The 21782-nt window shown below is 38.5% G+C and overlaps 1 protein-coding gene and 1 long non-coding RNA gene across 12 annotated transcripts in view; one reads left to right on the forward strand and one right to left on the reverse strand.

The window, feature by feature from the left end:
• LOC111539731 overlaps positions 1-21490 on the forward strand; it is a 126912-nt gene extending 105422 nt beyond the window's left edge. The window contains exon 4 of the long non-coding RNA XR_002730760.1: positions 20747-21490. This is a non-coding gene — a long non-coding RNA (uncharacterized LOC111539731). The remainder of the gene's footprint in view (positions 1-20746) is intronic.
• Positions 1-21782, reverse strand: part of DTNA (dystrobrevin alpha) — a 386077-nt gene that overhangs the window by 134715 nt on the left and 229580 nt on the right. For all 11 annotated transcript variants that reach the window (XM_023207708.2, XM_023207706.3, XM_023207705.3 and 8 more), the window contains one exon: positions 1379-1446. In XM_023207708.2, coding sequence (XP_023063476.1) covers positions 1379-1445 — 67 coding nt within the window. In that variant the 5' untranslated portion in view covers position 1446. The remainder of the gene's footprint in view (positions 1-1378; positions 1447-21782) is intronic.

Consider the following 21782-nt stretch of genomic DNA (forward strand, 5'->3'; position numbering starts at 1 on the left):
TGGTTAAGCAAGCAGTTTGTCTAAAAAACAAAAACCCCGAGACGTTTGTAGTTTAAAAAAGGGCGGGAGCCAACCAGAAACTGCCGAATGTTGAAACTTCAAAATGCCAACCAATCCCAATCTTGTAACTGCAAAAATGCTCTAATCTTCTGTAACCTGTTTGTGCCTTACTATAAAAAGTAGGCTTGAGCTGTGCTCGGGACCTCTCTCTTGCCCTCCTGACTACGCCTGTACGGAGAGAGGTCCGGGTTCGAACCTGCAATAAAGTGATCCCGGCCGCTTGGCTTTGACTTCGGTTTCTGGTGGTCGTCTTTGAGGGGGGTCTCGGAACTCAGGGCACAACATTGGTACCACCAGATTATTGGGGAATGATAAAGGAAAATATGAATCTTATTATCTGGGACTTAACTTTTTCTGTTCTGACCCTCATTCTTGCCAATCCCTTTCAATCTTTAGTAGGAACCTAATTTTGTCTACTGCCTTCTTAGGGAAAAAGGCTTACCACTCACTCCTGCTCATCCTCATTCCGTATGCAGGAAGAAGAGATAAAAAGACATGAAGAGAACCATGCTTTTTCCTTTACAACATTCAACTTGAGATGTGTGGTTTTCCCCCTAATGTCAAGTTCTTTTTCTTTATGAAAAAGAAAAATGATCTACGAGGGAGATGCTACCAACCAATTACTTATACAGCAACTGTGCACTTACATAAACCAATAGCCTTTATTGACTAGATTCTTCACTGGAGTCAGTAACTTAGTTTGGGTTCCCTTGTGTAGCAGGTCACCTCTGAGCTCCCTTTATCTTTTATTGTCCTTAGTATTTTTTAAAAAACCAGTTTGCAGAACAGATTCTCCTCATGTAGAACACGAAGTCTGAATGACAGTTTATAGTTTGGTCCAGTAATTGTGCCTAACTTCTCCTTTCCACATAAACATATGATATCACTTCACAGGGAAGAAAGTCAATAACTCATTTCACAAATTTTATCTAGTGCCTACAATATGCCAGCTGCTGTGACAGTGCAGGGGGATGAACACAGACTTTAAAGTTTAGTGGACTGTATTAATGTCAATACTAAACAGTGTTTATCAAGTGTCTGTGTCTGTGCACATGTGTGTGAATGTAAATATACAGGTCTATAAACATTTTCTTCCATATAAAATATACAGTCTAATAACAAATTAGGATGAATTACTGACTAACTGAACTCTTGCCAAGTAAGAAGTAAAAAAGGCCAAAATGTACACTTCATGAAAGGAACTTAGGATCCAAGGAAAAGTACAAATATCATAAAGATTAGTGGTTATTTCTAGCCTTTCCATGAGTATTCAATGGAAACTATAGGGTGTTTCCTTACTTAAAAGATCCATACTTACTCATCTCTGCAAACAGCTGTCTTCTTTCTGCCATGGTATTTCCTCTTTTCCCACTATCTTCAATCATTCTATGAGACAAAATGGTTACAACACATATTATCCTCACGCTATTGAGGCAAGAAGCCATTTCTCTGTAAACATACTTGCTGTACTTGTGGCACAAACATATAGAAAACCTATTGAAAACCATTTGTTTTAAAAAGTACAGCTTTACTTTTACTAACCTAAATTGCTGCGCATATTTTTCCATATATATTATTGTTGTAGTTGTTGGAGGGGGTATAAAATTTTTATTGTCTAACATAAAAGTAACTACTGTAGCAAATGACCTTGTGCTATAACTAAATACAACCATCTACCATCTGTTAGGTGATTTGTTTCACATTCAGTATCTCTTTCAATTTTAAGAATACCTAAGACTGGAGAACAGATATTGTGGATCCCATTCAACAGATGATGAAACCAAGAGTCTCATGGACTTGGTGAATGAAGGATGCAGACGTTTGGACTCCAAGACCAGTATGGCTTCCATCTCATCCTGTTGCCAGTTGTCCCTTATGCACTCAAAACCTCAATTTATAAACAGGTAGTCTTCTAAATGTTCATTTCTAAGTTGAGTGTTTGGAACTTGCAACAGTTCCTGTACATAACAACTTCATGCAAGGTGGTTAGATTCAAATATCTTTCCTTAACCATACTATTGTCTGCAGTGGAAACTATATAAAATATACTATTAAAATGCCAACAGTTAAAACACAGAATTAAAATATGATAGAAAAATTTAAAATTAAATAATGAGAAAGTTAATGGATATGTTTAGTCATGTAGAGGGCTTTGGGCTAAATATCAAGAGTTTTAGAGGTTGATGGATTTTACTTTTTATTACATCTAATTTAACGTTTAAAAACCAAAGTTTCCTCTCATGTGCACATATATAGATGCACATGTATGTCTACCACACTGACTTCTGCCTTGATTCTCAGGCATACTTAACAAAAGGTGTAGTTGATGGGTTTTTTTGCCTGTGCCTATGGCCTCTGCTCTTTCTCAAATCTAGGACTTTGTCCATGCTCTTTTCTGACAGGATCGTCCTCTCCCTATGCCAAGCTAACTTGCTGTCACCCTCAGTAAGGTGAGGTGTCAAATCTCAGTTTGTCTATCTTCCTCTGAAATCTTCCCCAACTTTCTACAACTGCCTGGGTTCGGTGCCTGCCCTCTGCATCTCCACAGCACGCATTGCCTTTCAATTCTTAGCACTCACTCAACAAACAGCATGTTCACCACAAAAAATAAGTTGGTGAGGTGATGGATATGTTAATTAGCTTGACTGACTTTTCCTACAATGTACACAGGGATCAACACATTACATTGTACCCCATAAATATACACAATAATTATCTGCCAATTAAAAATAAATGAATGAAAATAAAACAAGCCTTTACTGAGTGCCTTTCATACTCCAGGAACCCTACTACACTTTGAGTGCCCCACAGCAATCAAGCCAGGATCACACTGTCCTATGAGCACATCACAGTGATCAAGTCAGGACCCGCTGTCCTCTGAGTGCACTACAGTGATCAAGTCACAGTGCTTGTCCTCAAGGTGCTTATACTGTAGTGGTAGAGATACAGAAGCATAAAAGCAATTAAGACACAATGAGGTAATTACAGCCATAGAAGTGGAAAGAAAGATGTGAACATGAGAGGGGTTGATTTCCTGAGGATAAATTTAACAAAACTACAGCAGAAGACTGCTCAAAAGGTAATGAGCTGTGTACAGAATGACTCAACTGAGGGTAAAATTTAAAAAAAAAAAATGGTGGTAAAAGTGATGTTTATCAAATTGATTCAGTAGCCTGACCAGATGCTTTTATGGGTGAAGCCCATTGCCAGGAAGGGAAGGAAGGCTGTGGAATAGCTTTGGTTTATGGAGTCAAGGGAAGAGAGCGCACACGTACACAATGGGTTAGATAATATACCAGGGACTGTCCTAAATAACTATTGAAAAGGAGTAGAGTTATTAATGAAGCTTCATCAATTTGGTAACCATTTGTTGCTGAATATGGTAAAAAACTTGCTTTTTATAAGATTTCATACACGCAGGTAAAGTTGGTATATAGATCTGGAAAAAAACACCCCTTTCCTAATTCATATAACCTCATCTCCTATATTTCAGAAGAAGGGGGTAGATAATACTGACTTTCACAAAGTAGTATGAATATAGCTTCCAAAGTTTATTTCAAGGGCTCAGAAGTAGAGTTGAGGCGGTAAGAAAGATAGAGGATAGAATGAGTGATGTGTTCCTGGATCTCTGTGTTAGAACGAGATGAAAAGAATGATTAAAAATAAATCACAAAGGATGGCAGTCCAGGGAGCTCTGATAGAAAATATCAGAAGTAAAGACTGGCATCTGAACTTGTAGGCCTTGCTGCTTGTACTACTTGTTTCACGGTGTTGTGACAACTCTATTCCTATTTAACATTTTGTCTCTTTCTCTGTAAGGTTTTGAGAGCACTAACCTCACATATCTTAATTCTTCACAGTGCCCAGCAAAATCCAACCAACAAATGATATGGCCAGCTTGCATTTATTGAATAAATAATGAAAGAGAGAAAAAAAAAAAAAAAACAAAGAGGAAAGAGAGAAAACAGCAAAACAAGCTAAGTTTGGTTTCCATGAAATGAACTTTCAATTTTATTTCCCAAATCTGACTTATAGAAGAGTGAAATTCAAATTGTACTAGTTCCAGAGATTACTTATTTGAAATGAGAGAAACTAATTTACATTGCTTATAATCTAGGACCATACATTTGAAAGCAAAATCAAGTCTTATGAAGAAGTTGAAAAAGATGCAAAGTACATTGATGTCAACTTTTGTTTTATTCCTCATTTTTTTAAATTAACTAACTCGTAAAAGAACCATCATTAGTTACACAATAGGTATTAATTCTCACTTCTAGGTCAAATGAGTACCTTGGAAGAGACAGGAAAAACCTCTGTGGTATGAAATAATAGAAGGCACAGAATATAATTATAAATATAAAAGAAAAATAACACACTTCTCATTTTACCCCCAGAGTTTTCTGGGAAGTAGTGCAGTTCGATAAAATTGAGAATATTCACCTATTACCCATTGATCATAGTCGTAATAGTAAAAACGGGAGGCCTGCTGGATTACACTTTACACTGATTCAGTAAAGGGACTCTGGGACAAAGTAAGCTCATGAGTTCAACAGGCAGGGAGCACCACTGTGGGCTCCTTGGTTTCCAATTTAACTCTAATCAATGGGATCTGAGACACACAATGCCTGACTACATTCTCACTGCCTTGGAAAGAGACAAGAGCATGTCATTCTGTAGGGAAAGGACCAGGTGCTTTTACAGAGAGCAGTTTTGTTTCTGAAGTGAGGGAAATTGACAAGGAACTCTGCTTTTCATGAATTTCAGTACAACAACAGCTGCCCAAAGTCATATGGAGGAGGTGAAGGGGAAGATAACCCATTTGTGATGACACTAATGTGTGCCACAGGGCACGTGGCTCACCGATGAGCCCAATTTGGTCAGTTTCTGTTGCTCCTTCATGTACATAAGATGCTTGCAACCTTAGATTTTACAAGAAGATTATATAAATGTCAAAAGGGTGAAAAGAACCAACAGTGATAAATAAGTGATGAGCCCTGTCAGATGTTTCCTTTACTAAAGCTCAGTCCCACAAATTATACAGGACATATGTTGTTTTCACTTATAAGAACCCATCCATTCATTTACTTAAGAAATATTTATAAAGTAGCTATACTTTGTCAAATACACTGGTAGTTTCTTGAGACCCAAAGATTAATACAACATGATCCTTGTCTTCAAGAGGCTCGCAACTTTGAAAGGGGGAACAGATTTTTCTAACAAATAATTAAAATTTGGAGTAATATGTACCATAATGAAAATATGTACTGTTAGATGTAGTAGTTTATTTCTCAGATGATCTGAAAGAGGAGCAAAGAAAGAGGGACTCTGAAACAGAATTTTAAAGGATAAATGGGAATTTTTTCAGATGAAAAAAGAGTGGAGGAAGGGCAGATAGAATCGTGAAGAAAAGCCGGGAGCTTTGAAACAGGGATGGTGCATTTGGGAACAGGCAGTTGCTCAATATTGCTGGGTGCAAGTGTGAGTGGAGACACTTCAGAGATTAACAGGCATCAAATTTAGAAACCCATCCTTGTCATGTTTAGACAATACAGGGCTTTCCAATCGAGGCTAGATGCCATCCAAGGTTTAAATAGGAAATTGATGTATAGAGATTCAGGTTTAGGAAACAACTCCAGCATGGTGAATGGAAGGAAGACTGGGTAGGTAGGAGGGTAGGGGTGGGAGCACATGACTAAGGGAAGAGTCCAGTGAGCTGGATACTTCTGTGCTTCAGGAGTGAGACTCATGTCTTGCATTAAAGCATTGATTTGAGAGAGATTTAGAAGACACATTTGATAGGACTTGGTGACTGCCAGACCCACATAGAGAATGGCAGACGAGAGGACCTCAGCTTTTTCTGTCCCATATTAGGAAATAATCTTTTGCCCCCATGGCATTAATGAATTTGTAGGAGGTGAAGTCACCAAGTCACCCTTCTTCAGAATGGTCATTAAAAGAGGGTCGCACCGCTGGACAGGGATGGTTCCAACTCTTTGCCCCCATGTATGGGGAAGGATGAAATAACAGTAAAACAGTTCAGGAACCAGCAAGAAATAAAGAATAAATCCAAAGGTAGGGCACAGGGTGTCAGAATAAATGTGAACTATATTTTGGCATAGTGAAATGAATTCACACTGAAATATCACATCCTCCAGTTACTTCCTTCATGGCACACCTTTCATCCAACACCATACATAATAAATACATATTACTATTACACATGACATATAAGAAATTTTAAAGGCAGAAGCTGAAACTAATGGTGACTTACATTTGTATAACTTATTAAACATTATAAAATGCTTTTCCCTGTAACTTTGTGAGGAAGTCAAAAAGATATTACATTCTCAAGTTATAGCTAAGGAACTTAAGACTCAAGAAGGTAAAGTGGCTGCCTAAAAACCATAAGGTATTTTCTGGCATGACAAGACATTGAATCCTCTTTTTTCTGTTAATTATTAAATCCCTAAGCTAGTATAGATTCCATTTACCAGTAATCTTATTCCAGATGCTACTGTTCAACGCAAATTAAGATTTTCTGAAATTGGTAAACTGAAAACAGTAAATAGGACTTGGTGATTAACAGGCCAAAAGGAGGATGGAGAAGGGTCACAGCTCTCTCAAACCTCACTGGGAAGTTCCTTTGTGTATCATTTCTTAATGGAATCCTCCTGTTTTAGGACATTGTTATACTGGAAATAATCAGGGAGATTAACAGAATTCCCAGTGTCCGGATTTATGTAAACCAGACACATAGAAACACACCAAGTCACACACTGATTCACAGTCTCGTGATTTAAATCCACAAAAGTGGGACAATGTTTTTGGAAACGTCTGACTCTGCTTTGTTTTGCTCCACTTTAGCAAACACTTAAGCAGACTTTGGGTTTAATATGATAACAGCGTTACCATGCTTTATTTTCCTACATTTTGCTCCAGGTGAATGACAAGAAAATGCTGTGTTCGGCAATCCCCAACTGCTACACTCCCTGAAGTTAATAACCACAATGAAGGCCATTTCAAGCTCCTTTCCTCCTTTAATTGATTTATTGGTGGCATATAAATGCCTGTTTCCATTTCTGTTAATGAGGAAGGCCTTTGATATTACTTTCTCAGATTTACATTCTAGTCCTAATCTTTGGCAATATAATAAAAAGGTATTCAGAGCTCTTTCCTGAGGCAAAATATAATTGCATTTGCTTTTACTTCCTAGTCCTTTATCTAGATGAGCCCATGACAGTACAAAAATGCTGTTACTAAAATACAAGGTTATAATGACTTTCTGACTTTGTCTTTTACTTTGCACATCATCTTCTACTCTTGGAACTGGTGTCTTATTTATTATTATTATTATTTTTGGAGAAAGGTGCATGAGCTCACTACTTTAGTGTAGCGACCAGCTAGATGGGTTATCCAGGATTTGGTTTCCCTTATCAAGTGTCCAGCATAGTAGTTCTCAGCTATGACTGCTCCTCAGACTAGCCTGGAGACCTAATCAAAAATGGAAGTGCCTGGAGCTACTGAATCTGGAGTTGGACCTGAGCATTTATACTAAGAGCTTCTTGAATGGGGGAAAGTTAAAAGCGTTCCCCCTGGGAACTGAAACTAAATAAAGGATGCCCACTTTCACCACTTCTATTCAACATAGTACTGAAAGACCTGGCCAGAGCAATCAGACAAGAGAAACAAATAAAGAGCATACAAATTGGAAAAGAGGAAATCAAACTGTTGTTCTTCACTAATGATGTGATTGCACACCTAGGAGGCCCTAAAGACCAGTCCACAAAGCTCCTAGGTCTGAGTAATAAATTCAGTAAGGTCTTAGGATACAAAATCAATGTACCCAAATCAGTAGCATTGATATACACCAACAGTGACCAAGCTGAGAACCAAATCCAGAACTCAATCCCTCTTACAACAGCTGCAAATAAAATAAAACAAAATAAAATACTTATGAATATACTAAACCAAGGAAGTAAAAAATATCTACAAGGAAAACTACAAAACACTGCTGAAAGAAATCACAGACGACACAAACAAATAGAAACACACCCCATGCTCATGGAGGGGTAGAATCAATATTGTGAAAATGACCATGGTGCCCAAAGAAATCTACAGATTCAATGCAATTTCCATCAAAATACCATCATTGTTCTTTGCATAACTAGAAAATAAATCCTAAAATTCATATGGAACCATAAAAGAGCCCACATAGCCAAAGCAATACTAAGCAAAAAGAACAAATGGAGGTATCACATTACCCAACCTGAAATTAAACTACAAGACTATCATTACCAAAACAGTACGTTACTGGTATAAAAATAAGCACATAGCCTAGTGGAACAGAATAGAGAACTCAGAAATGAAGCCAAATACTTATAGCCAACTGATCTTCAACAAAGCATACAAAACATAAATTAGAGAAAGGGCACCCTATTTAATAAGTGGTGTTGGAAAATCTGGCAAGCCACATGTAGAAGAATGAAACTGGATCCTCATCTCTCACCTTATTAAGAAATCAACCTAACATGGATCACAGACTTATCTCTAAGATCTGAAACCCTAAAAATTCTAGAAGATAACATTGGGAAAACTCTTCTAGACATTAACCTAGGCAAAGAATGTATAATTAAGGCCTAAAAGCAAGTGCAACAAAAACAAAAATAAATAAATGAGGCCTAATTAAACTAGAAAGCTTCTGCACAGCAAAAGGAATTCTCAGCAGAATAAACAGAAAACCCACACAGTGGGAGGAAAATCTCAAACTATGCATCTGACAAAGGACTAATATCCAGAATCTATAAGGATCTCAAACAAATCAGCAAGAAAATAACAACTAATCCCATCAAAAAGTGGGCAAAGAACATGAATAGACAATTCTCAAAAGAAGATATACATATGGCCAACAAACATATGAAAGAATGCTCAATCACTAATTATCAGGGAAATGCAAATGAAAACCATAATGAGATACCACCTTACTTCTGCAAGAATGGCCATAGTGAAAACGTCAAACAACAATAGACATTGGTGTGGATGTGGTGAAAGGGAACAATTTTACACTGCTGCTGGGAATGTAAACTAATACAACTGCTATGGAAAACACTATGGAGATCCCTTAAAGAACTAAAAGTAGAACTATCATTTGATCTAACAATCCCCAAAGGAAAAGAAGTCATTATATGAAAAAGACACAATTTGCAGCACAATTTGCAATTGCAAAGATACAGAACGAACCTAAGTGTCCATCAACCAACGAGTGGATAAAGAAAATGTGGTATACATATACACCATGGAATACTACTCAGCCATAAAACAAAATGAAATAATGTCTTTTGGAGCAACATGGATGGAGCTGCAGGCCATTATTCTTAGTGAAGTAACTTGGGAATGGAAATCCAATTATCGTATATCCACACTTACAAGTGGGAGCTAAGCTACGAGGATGCAAAGGCATAAGAATGACATAATGGACTTTGGGGACTCAGAGGAGAAGGCTGGTAGGGAGGTGAGGGATACATTACTACATATTGGGTACAGCGTTTGCTTCTCAGGTGACGGGTACACCAAATCTCAGAAATTGTCCCTAAAAAACGTATCCATGTAACCAAAAATCAAAAACCACCTATACCCCCCAAAACTACTGAAATAATGTTTTTTTAAAACAAAACACCCTAAGTACATCCAATGCATGGCTAGGGTTGAGTGGAAATATGCGAGTTGAGTTTGAACATGAACTTACTTGTACAACGTTAGGTTGGAATTCTTATGCTGCTTTGCAATATGTTTCTATAACTCAAGACCCACTTTAAAATCTACTTTGAGCCAAGGGAGAAGATATTTTTTTCTTTTAGGGGAATATAAGTATACATAAACACATACATACATTGATATGGGTAACTAATGAGGCAAACTTTAAGAAACAGAAAAATGCCCTTTAAAAAATGGCAGAACCATTCTTATTCTCTACAGAACTACTCTCAGTGGTTCTTTCAAGTCAGGAAGAAACCTCTTGTTCTGAGTAAGAGTGTACAAGTTGCTTAAGGACATTTGGTTTCATTTGATTCATTTGGCTTGGTAAGAGGCTAGGTACTTCTGCTGAATAGCAGCTGGTATCACATCACACCTCCCCTTACTATGAGGAAAGTCTGCAGAGCCAGGCTGGGAGCAGATTGGCAAGGGTAGAAAGGAACTTTTTGGAAGGATGATGATCCAAATTCAGACTCTGTCATGCATGTGAGGTTCAAAGTTATTAGAGTATCTCAGAGGGACTGGGGAGCCCTGCCAAAGGTTGAGCTTGATCAAAAGGACCTCCAGAGTCCCTGTGGGGAGACTATCATAGGCGGGGTCAGCTGTACTGCTGCCTTTAGAACTGTACCAGGACCTCAGATTTTTTTCAGATAATCATGTTTTATTCAATATGATGTATCTTGGGCGAATGACTGTGTACATGTATGCATCTGTATTTCTCACTAGCAATAATGTTATACACATAGGCCCATTTTGTCACAGGGGAATGAAGGCTGAGCCTCACCTTGGAGAGAGAGGCTCTCTTGTCCTCCTGCTGGGGTAGCCAAGTCCTTGTCTTGGGGAAAGGGTGTTAGGAAATGACTGCCTTCTGATCATTTGGCACTTTCTCAATTCAGTGTAGGACATTACTATTCACAAAACACGTCTGTTTCTTTTTCCTACATATTAAATAAATACAAACAAATAATCTGCAGGATTAGGTATAAATGAAAAAAAAACCCCAAATAATTGAAAAGTTCCCCTCCCCAAATTAGAAGACTGTTTTTCATTAACCTTGCAATAAGACAACCTTGAAAGACAACCTTGAATTTTGTAACTGAATTTTTGAACTCCACTTATCAAAGTGGGGAGTATATTGTATATATGCATAAACATTTATAAAAGTAAAATCTTTTGGAGTACTTTTAAAAATGTAATTCCAAATTTTTTTCAAGTGACTGAGCTAAACTTGGCATCTCAGCAAAGAGGCTGCAACAGCACAAGCAGGTATTTAGCTGGCTAAGCGGTACGATGCTGCCTTGTCTATATTTTAAAGATTTTAGACCCTTTAATGAGCTGATGAAGGTATGGACCCCACCAAAATGTTCATGTCTATATACACACAATTAAAGGAATTGCAGTTCTTGCATGAGCAGGTTTAGGAGAAGAAAGTCAGGATTTGGTGAGAATCAAAGGTAGTTTTATTTTATATGGAGCGCCAACTATTATTGAAATGGCAGCAGCCAATTACAGTGGACATATCTACAGAGCAACTGCCCATGGGACAGGGCAGGAAGGTTGCTGGCGACCTGCAAAGGCTAAGGTGGAAGAGTGATGGTGGGAGAAGGCGCTTCTCATGCGCTAGGAACCAGAGTGCCTGGATACACAACCCAATATGATGGTCAGGCAGAAACTTGCATCCTGAAAATCCCAAGTGTTTTAGGACATTATTAGCATGACTCATGGTGCTTAAAGAACTCTACACCATTGTTTGTTTTTGAAGATCTTAGAAAGAGTAGTAGAAAGAAATAGATCCTTCCTCGTCCAATTCTAATGTGCTGAACAAAAATACTGGGGCTGCTACTGGCCATGGGCTAATTGTGATCTGGGCTTCTGAAATTATGATTTCCATAGGAGAATTGGGGAAAAGAAAGAGAGTAAAAGTGTAGCATTGAACTAGATGTAGGCTAGGGAGGCTTGTATGCTTTAACATTTTCTTTCTTCTTTTTTCTTGGTGCTGAGTTTGGAGAGTTGGGAAGCAGAGAGGCAGGAGGAGAATATATTGTTTTCTGCAACAGGACAAAATATCAGACTTCTGGGAGAAGAAATAATAATGAATAATAATAGTAATAGCCACGACACTATTTAAAACAATTATAATTTTAAAAACTTACTATGTTCCGAGTACTATGCAGGCCCCTTCTCACTGTGTTCTTGTAAGAACACCATCATGTTGGTATTGTTAGTCTCATTTTACCAATGTGAAAACCAAGATTCAGAGAGATTAAGATGATGCTTAAGTGGACAATTTAAGGTTTCAGACTAGACATGTCTGACTACAGATCCCACTGAACTTCTTAAGGAGGACCAAAATGGAATTGTATGAAAAAAGACTCAAAGGAACTGCCCTGTTTTTCCCGAGGGTACCAGTGGTGGGGCACTGCCCGCACAGATACACAGGGACATAGGCTAAAGCATAACTGAAGACATGTGTAAGTGAATTCCAGAGGGGAGTTGGGCAGGATGGGGTTCATGGTTTGTGCAATGGCCCATTTTTGCCAAGGAAAGAGACCTGTGAGCCATAAGTGCCTATCTCCTCTGCATTCCCCTATTTTCTTCCACCTCTCCTCTTCTTTCCATCTTATTCTCCCATTCTCTGCTCCAACTTTCCCTCCCTGCTCTTTGTTTTCCTTTCCTTAACTCTGTTCCTTTATTCACCTTCCTCGTTTCTATGTGTATTATAGGGAATGTGACTAAAACCAACAAGCTAGACCAGGAAAGTATAGTGGGAAAAGAAATACCAAGAGAGTTCCTAACAGTCATGATATCCATGATGTCGGAATCCAACAGTGGCATGGTGCTTTATATCACTGTATAGTCAGAGCACAGACGTGCCTTTGCATAGTCATGAAGATTCTTGAATGAATCAGTGAGGATGGAGGGGGTTGCCATTTATTTGGGGTGATTTTTAGTGAAACTAGAAAATTCTCTTTAACATGAAACCTCTCATTTACTATGTGTCACTGAGATGTATCTTGAAATTTCACCATGGGAAGTTTATTTTATGTCATTAATAAAGCAAATTTCCTTGGGAAAATCAGAATTCATATATTTAATTTGGTTGCTTTCTTCTTCATACCTGCTTGAGAGAAACACAGTGAAGAGGTGGCAATTTTGATTCACTGGGAAAAGGAAATAATAATGGCTCTTGCCTGCTTTCTGAGGAGTCTAGCTCTGGACGATACTCTCCAGAGGCCACAGAATGAAAGCATCTTTTGAGATAGGGAAGATGAGAGGGTCAACAGCAGATGAGGGCTAGGATGGGTGGGTGGGAGGATGTCAATATGACCATCACTGTGTATCTACAGATTCAAGACCAAAAGCAAAACTTAAGAGCACAGGGTTCCAAAGTCACTACACGAAGGATAGGAAAAGATGATAGAGCATGTCTATTAAAAATGTCTTTTAAATCCCTTTCCTCCCTACTGATTCTACTATATGTTTCTGCAAACTTATTTGTACCAAAAATATTTTTTAAAAGTATCAAAAATTCTAGATTGCAGAAGGAGCTATTTTGATTTTTAATAAACATGCATTTACAATGAGGACATAAGGGAACCTACATTTAACAAGTTTACAATCTAGTTTTATCTATCAGTAACATGTGGCATAGAGATAAATTCATAGCTAAATATTAAAGTAATTAATATTATTCTATTTTTTCCTTCCACCACTTAAATTCTTTCTGTAGTGGATATCTTAGGCTGATATAATATAAAACAACTTAGAAAATAGCAATATTTAGAAACAACCTAGAAAACAACATTGTAGGGACTCTGATTACTGTTATACAATGAAAACACAGCCAAGTCAATGGGGTTAATGAACATAGATGCCAAAACTAAATAGGCCACATGGAAAAGAAACAGGCAGGGGGTATGAGCAGCCAAAAGTTACGGCTGCAAGATCTCCAGCAGTAAACAACGGCATTTTGCACACCACGGTTCCTTTTCCTAAGACCAGGGTTGACTGGCAATGACAGGAATACAGAATAGGAAGAGAAGAAACAGAGACAGCCCTTATTTCTTGCCTCTGGATCTGTTCCTATAAATTATAAAGCTTTTAGTTATGTCCCTTCCATTGAAGAGATTTTTTTCTGAAATTAAGGGAAGACTGGGAGAAATGTGTTTCTTAAGAGAGCCATGGCTCTCATTTGGTGATTGCCAAGAATTTGAGTGAGGAAGAATAGCTGGTGGGAAGGAGCCTTCTTTTTCAGTCTTCCAGGCCTCCTGCATTGTCCCGGTGAAGCAGAGGCATGAATGCCAGGGTTATATAGCCGGAAGAGACCCTGAGATTCATTCAGTGAATGTCATAACAACAATAATAAACATTTACTAAGTGTTTCCTCTATGTGAGTAGGCTCTGTACTAAGCATTTCACATGAATTATTTTATTTATTTCTTATCCTAACTCTGAGAGAGGCCATACTATATTACCCTGTTTTTAAGAAGAGAAAACAAAGGTTGATGAAGTAGACAGAATAATGGACCCTCAGAGATGTTCACGTCTTAAACCCCCCAAATTTGTGAATATGTTATCTTGACAAAAGGGACTTTGTGGATGTGATTAGGGTAAGGATCTTGAAATGGAGGAATTAGCCTGAATTATCCTGGTGGGCCCAATGCAATTATTTGGAGTCCTCATAAAAGGTTGAGGATTTGAAGATGGAGGCAGAACCCACACACCAAGGAATGCTGGTGGCCTCCAGAAGCTAGAAGTGGCAAGGAAATGGGCTCTCCTCTAGAGCTTCCAGAAGGAACGCAGCCCTGCCAACACTCTAATTTTGGTACAGTAAGACCCACTTCAGACTTCTGGACCTCAGAACAGTGAGATAATACATTTGTGTTGTTTTAAGCCACTACATTGGTGGTTATTTGTTAGAGCAACAAGAGGAAACTAATACAACTGAGAAGGGTTAAGAAATTTTCACAAGATCGCATTGCAGGTAGCCACAGAACCAGGATTTGTACTTAAGAAGTCTCTCCTGAGGCTTCCTAGCCATCAGGCTGCACTACCTCCCTATTCCTTCCTAGACTCTACTAGCTCCTAAATATCCTTCAGAGAGGCCTACTGTGATTCCTAATTTTAATGATTTAATTTTATCTTCAAGTTAGTTGGTGTTATTATCCTCATTTTGCTGATGAGGAAACTCAGGCTTAGAGACCTGAAATTTAAAGAACTCAAATTTAAAGAACTCAAATTTGAACCCACGTCAGTCTAACTGACCTTTGTTCCAACTTTTAGCTTCTTCATCATATTGCTATTTGACTAATATTTATTATGTATCAGACATTACTCAATATTTAATAAATTGACTAATATCAGGAAAGTACAGACTAATAATATATTAACTAATATCAGATATGAATATTAGTGAATATTTATTGCATATCTGATAAATGCCAGCATAAAACAGAAACTCAAATTTGAGTACTTTGGACCTTAGTAATTCTTGAAGACACCTAGAAGGCTCACAGAGGAGTCACTGTATCATCTATGCTCCAGGAATATTCTGCTTCAAAGGGTTGGTGATGAAATCCTTGGACATAAAGTTACCTTGACAAAAGCTTTTCAAACTCATGAGTTTCCTGATAAGAATTAGCTAGGCTACACTCTGAAACCATTTAAGTGTCAATATATTTAGTTAGCTCTGATTGCTTAATTAATATGAACACATTTAATAGAGATAAATATAGCAAAGATTATTTTGAGGTTATTAAAATATCAGCCCACATATTTGGCTATCATGATAGAAGAATCATTGCAACCCCAATACCACATATCAAGGACTGCCTGAATAGGAGGATACCCCGCTTATTCTAGCTCAAGTATTATGAAACATAAAAGTAGCTTGTTAGCCAAAGGGTATGAAAATGAAGTGCATGCTCCTGGGAACTTTATGATCCCCAAAAGCCAGTACCTCAGTGAATTACATTAACCTAATTAAAATACCACACCCTTTTATTATGTTAGTCTTACCATAATATAAAGGACAAAGTTATATACAATACAATTATGTAGAAAATGGACTTGTGCAGACAACCAGAATACAAAGTTAATTTTTGTATTATAATTCCACCAAGTTAGAGTTTGTAAATGGAACAAGTAAAAATACCCATACATACGTCATGCTCCTCTGATTCATGATGCCTGTGCCTCAAATCACCTCCACTCCACAGACACGCTACTAGAAACAGTCACCAGGATACAAAATAAGACTGTGGCACATGAACAAAATATTTGTAGCCAAAAGGCATGAACACTACTGTGGACACTCTTTTCTTTTCTTTTCTTTTCTTTTTTTTGTTTTTGAGACAGGATCTCACCCTGTCACCTAGGCTGCAGTGCAGAGGTGCGATTATAGCTCACTGCAACCTTGACCTCCTGGGCTCAAATGATCCTCCCACCTCAGCCTCCCGAGTAGTGGGGACCACAGGCGGGCACCATCATGCCCTAATTTTTAATTTTTAAAGTTTTATCATAGAGACAAGGTCTCACTATGTCACCCATGCTGGTCTCAAAACTCCTGGGCTCAGAATATCCTCCCACACTTTTGAGACCATAACAATCATGCTTGCGATGTGTCAATATGTGTCCACTCAGTAAATCTCTAAATACTGAAAGCACATGTTCCAGATTCCAGCTTCAGTGTCTGCATTTATGGAAACAAATGTCCGCGAACCTGGTGAGAACACAGCAAAAGGACTAATAAGCAGGAGGCTAAGTGTCTCAGAGTGAACAAGCAGTTCCTTTTCAACAAAGCCTTTTTCCCAGTGGTTCTCAAGCCATTTCCTGATGGTTCTGGGCACACAGACAAGCAACCACCACTTCGCTGTCCTTCAATGCACAGAGGCAATGATGCACTTAATAGCACCAGTGACTTCAAAGACTTAATGAGTCTAAACTACTACCTGGAAATGATTATAGACGCTGAAAGAAATAACTACTAAAAAACTGTCCTATAAAAGCTCCCAAAAGGTGGTGAAAAGGATTCTGGGACTTAGAAAGTTTACTATATGTGATGAATATCTACTTGGAACTCCCACAGTGTAGGAATCAATCTCAGAGATGCACCCTTCCAGCTGAGAGCTGTTACATCATTAGGCTTGAAACATGAATCAGTCCTATCTCTTATATAAGGTCAGGACATCTCAAATAAAAGCCAGACCTGCATAACATGTCAGGGCAAACAAGAATGGTGTGTGAATAATGGAGTCACACCAAGAAGTTTCTCACCATTACTTCCCCTCTAGTAATAGGTATCTGTACTACTGTTCCCAACTTGACGTTGTCACATGATAGGAACAATGGAACTCAGAAGTCAAGCGATAGGTCCACGGCTGCCTAGTGAAACAGCAAAGCCAAAGCCAGAATTTAACATTTTGGGGTCCTGGTTAGAGATGTTTTTCTGTTTTCTGATTTAGAGATCTATTTCTTTGAGCCAGTTCCTCCTTCTAGTGTAAAAAACACTTCAGAATGCCTATCATGAAATGAATATGGGATGTCAGGGATTGATTGGGGAGGTGAGGAATGAGACACTTGGAGTTTGCAAGTGATTGTCATAATTACAGGGGTCCCAGAAGTCCTTTCAAGGAAACAAGTCATTGCTCTATGGCACATCTGCCTGGAAATGTTTTACACTTCGGTTTTTATTCTCCAAGGTCCATTAATAGTCTGCAAAGCAGGCAAGTAAATGAGACTTTTGAATGACAAAGCTTTTTTTTTTTTTTAAATTATACTTTAAGTTCTAGGGTACATATGCACAATGTGCAGGTTTGTTACATATGTATACATGTGCCATGCAGTGTGCTGCACCAATTAACTCATCATTTACATTAGGTATATCTCCTAATGCTATCCCTCCCCCTCCCCGCTCCCCACAATAGGCCCTGGTGTGTGATGTTCCCCTTCCTGTGTCCAAGTGATTGTTCAATTCCCACCTGTGAGTGAGAACATGTGGTGTTTGGTTTTCTGTTCTTGCGACAGTTTGCTGAGAATAATGATTCCCATCATTCTCAACCATCATTCTTGACAAAGCTTTTAAAAGTATGATGTGCCTTTGTTCGTCCAAACTTTAGGATTACACCAATATTTTATGGAAGTGTGTGAGGGGAAGACTGTTTGTGAGAGTTAAGAATAGAAAACGAACTAGACCTTGCACCTCCAAACAAGAAGACAATAATGATTACTTTAAGTTTTTAAATATGTCACTTTTAAAGAAGGACAAATGTGTTTATTTTTAATATAAATCCCACTTATATCCTAATCACAGAGAATCAGTCACGCATATTTTAGTTTAAAAAGCCCAAGCGTAGTATTCCATGGTATGCAAAAATAGAAACAGGACTGCTAGAGTGGGGAGGGAGAAAGGGGAGAAAGGGTTGAAAAACTAACTCTTGGGTACTATGCTCAGTACCTGGGTGATCATTCATATCCCAAATCTCAGCATCATATCACACAATATACTCAGGTAGCAAGCCTGCACATATACCCCCTGAATATAAAACAAAGGCTGCAAAAAAAGTTCAAGTGAATTATGCAGCTTTTCTCTGCAAAACTTGTCAGAAGTGATTTGCAACATGATCTCGGAAACTTTCTCTAGGCATGCATTCTGCACTAATCCTTCATTAATGTGCAGCTCTGGACTGTTAACTATGTATGCACAAAACGCTAGAGGTGTGCAAAAAGGCATGACTAGTAGACTGGCATTCCTCACCATCACGCGCTCTCCTCTATCAGACATCCTAAACTCTGAACACAGCACGGGGAGAGATTTGTCACATCGGGACAGCAGATAGAAGGAGAGGATAAAGAGATTAAGGTGCAGCTAAGAGGGAACAGGGTGAAGAGAGACGAGTAGAAGGAGAGTGGCCTCCGGCCCAGCTTCAACAAAGTGCCTGAACTCAGCCTGGTTTACTTGCTTGGTAATCTAGAGTTTTAGTAAATCATGTTTTAAATGGCAAAATGCCAGTATGGGCATCTTTGTTTTAAATGAAGTAAACATACTATGTTGCTTTGTTTCTGAGGCTCCTGGAATATTCTCCTCACTAGCTGGGCCTGTACTGTGTGTACCTTCCTCTGTTTAGATATTATGCTTCTATTATTGCAGCTCATATTACATGAGCTAATTTAGTAGACATGCTTGTTGTATCTGATGGCCTCTGGGGTCAACTAAGATGCTTTTTGAGAGAATGGCAAGTAAAAGCAGGATGGACTTCCTACTGCCTTTAATTTGAAGTCCCAAATCCTTAAAGTGGCTTTGTATGTCCGAGTCATGTGGTTCCTAGGCCCATGTCTCTGTGTTCACTCATATGTGCCTAGTGCCTTTCCTTCTGCTGATCCCATTGCTTGGAATATTCTCTTTTCTCTTCACAGTGCATATCCTAACCACTCTTAGCTCCAAACCTGGCTAGTTCCAATAGGCCTGTCTACCACAGTGCAGCTTTTCCTAATTTCTCTAATATACTCTAGTATATACTCGAATATACCCTTTTACAACATCCCCATAATTGTCTAACAGTTATAGCAATTGAAGTCATAAAATCTTTATGAAATTGTTTTTTGTTGGTGTCTGTTTTATTCATAGGACTGTCGGTTTCATGAAGGCGTGTCTCCATGATGTTCACTAGTGCCACTTGTGCCTAAAATGAGTGAAGTTAGGGAGCACTACACTGACTACAGCCGGGTCAGGTGGCTTATACTTCATAGTGGGGGAAAGAAAGAGCTCTGCGAGGACTCCTATGAACAGGACTTAAACAATGCAAGCAGTAATTACAGAATATGAATCCAACGGTATACACACAGGATGAATCGGAGAGGGAGAGAGACTAAAGCCTTGGAAGATTTGACCTGGAAGGGCTGGCAGTGAGAACTCACACATCGAGGCCTATTCCCAAGAACTGGGAGGCTTCGTTTCTCTAAGCATCCCTTGGTTGTATGCATCGTAAGAGGGAGGACACCAAGGAGATGATTCAGTTGGAGCTAAGGGAACTACTTAGAAAACAAGAGAAATCTTTCATTTGTATCCTTATGGCTTCAAATATATTTCTAAGAGACAGAAAAATGTGATAAGGAGCAGACCATCTTTAGAAGAAACAATTACTATTTCACTTAAGTGAGGCTTCACAATCACTTTACCAAGTAATTTTGTACACATACATCATTTCACATTTTAAACTATATGTTGTTTGTGGATATGAACTTAGATAACAGCCTTCATAGGTACAACTTGCCTCTATTTCCTTAATACATATTAGCTAGTGCTTCCTTTGATGATTAAGATAGCCTTTTATGTATAACATATACAGTTCTGTTTCAGTTAAGCCTCAGATGATTAATTTTGGATAACTGAATATTTTCAAAGAATTCAAATATCTTTAGAATACTAATACTTTCACTATACATCTGTTTAAAAATGAATACAAATGAACTTTTACTACTCCCTGGTTTTGAATGAAGCCCATTCTTCCCAAGCCATACAAGGTGAGAAATGCTGCCTGCACTATATGCCCTTCTCACAAAACCGATGCCCTGTGGCAAAGTAGGAAGATCAAATTATATGAAGAACAGGAACAAAGTTATCCCCCGGATTTTGTCATTTCTAGAACCAGACAGACTATTTTTAGGTTTTCTAAATCCATTACTGAATTTTCCATCATTACTTTCAAACAGGACCTATGCTCAGATGACTTGGTTGATTCACACGGTTTTTGGCCAAAATGTACTATGAACACTTTTTGGAGGTTCATAATATCATGTTTATTTTAAGGCACAATTTTGAATATCCCAAGAACATACCCTTTTATCTAAAATTTGCAAAATCTTGAAAAATAACAAGGTAGACATTATTACCATTTTCAAAAGATAACAGATAACCCTTTTTTTTTTCTATTTATAGCTTTGAGAGGAGGCTTTCAGAGGAGGCCATTGGAAGACCCTTTGTTCTGGGCATCTTGATGCATTTGAGTATGAAAACTTGGAACAAGCACGGAAGAGAGCTAAATTTCTCTGCATAGTAAGAGGGAAAATATTTATGTTCCTAGGAAACAATCTAGAGGCATATGTGAAGAGTGAAAAAAGAAGACAGAGGTTTCTGGAGAGACAACAAAGGCTGTGAGCCTCCCCACACCAGTCCTTGCCAACCCCAAACCTTCAGTGAAGTTATTGGACACACCAACATGAGTGGGCTCTTTGGTGGTCACTAGTGAAGGGACAGAGTTTCACTTGCAATTTGATAAAGGGGGAAAAAAGAACACAATGTACATAGATATTAGGGTAAGAGGAATAACAGATTAGAGGACAGTAACCCTAAGATTCCCAAAGGTGGTGAAAAGGGTTTGAATTGGTTTGAGCCAACTTTATGTGAGCACTCAAGGGGCTAGGAAGTCCCAGCTGACAACTGGGTTATCCAAATGAGACATACAGACACAGAGAGGTCCCAGAGCCATGGAAATTACTATATTTGAACCCAAATCTGACTCCAAGGTCTATATTCTTCCTACTTTGCCATGTTCCCTCAGTTTTTGTCAAGAAGGGAAAAGGGGCCACAATGCAACACTTCTGACCTGTGATTCTTGAAGGAATTAGCTCCAAAGTAACCAGAGTACAGGCTGGCCATTCTCACATCAGAGTCCCCCAACAACTGTGTACTGCTTTAACACTTCAAGTTTAAAGCACTTTTGCATACATTACCTCATGCATGGAATTTTACTTCTTCTGAATGAAGAACTAAAAAAATTGTGCTAAATAAATCTCAAGCTGTTGTCAGTGCTTTTCACTACAAATTCCTCACCCAGCAGTTCCTCCATGGGTATTATCTGTTAAGTGCAGCTTTGCCCAGCGCAGTCACTCAGCTGGGGAGCAAATGCAGAACTTGGATTTGTTGTGCTGTAGACAGGCTTCAAGAGCAACTTGTACATCCTGTAGGCTTCGGA

This window comes from Piliocolobus tephrosceles, chromosome 18 (assembly GCF_002776525.5).
Source record: "Piliocolobus tephrosceles isolate RC106 chromosome 18, ASM277652v3, whole genome shotgun sequence".
Taxonomy (NCBI): domain Eukaryota; kingdom Metazoa; phylum Chordata; class Mammalia; order Primates; family Cercopithecidae; genus Piliocolobus; species Piliocolobus tephrosceles.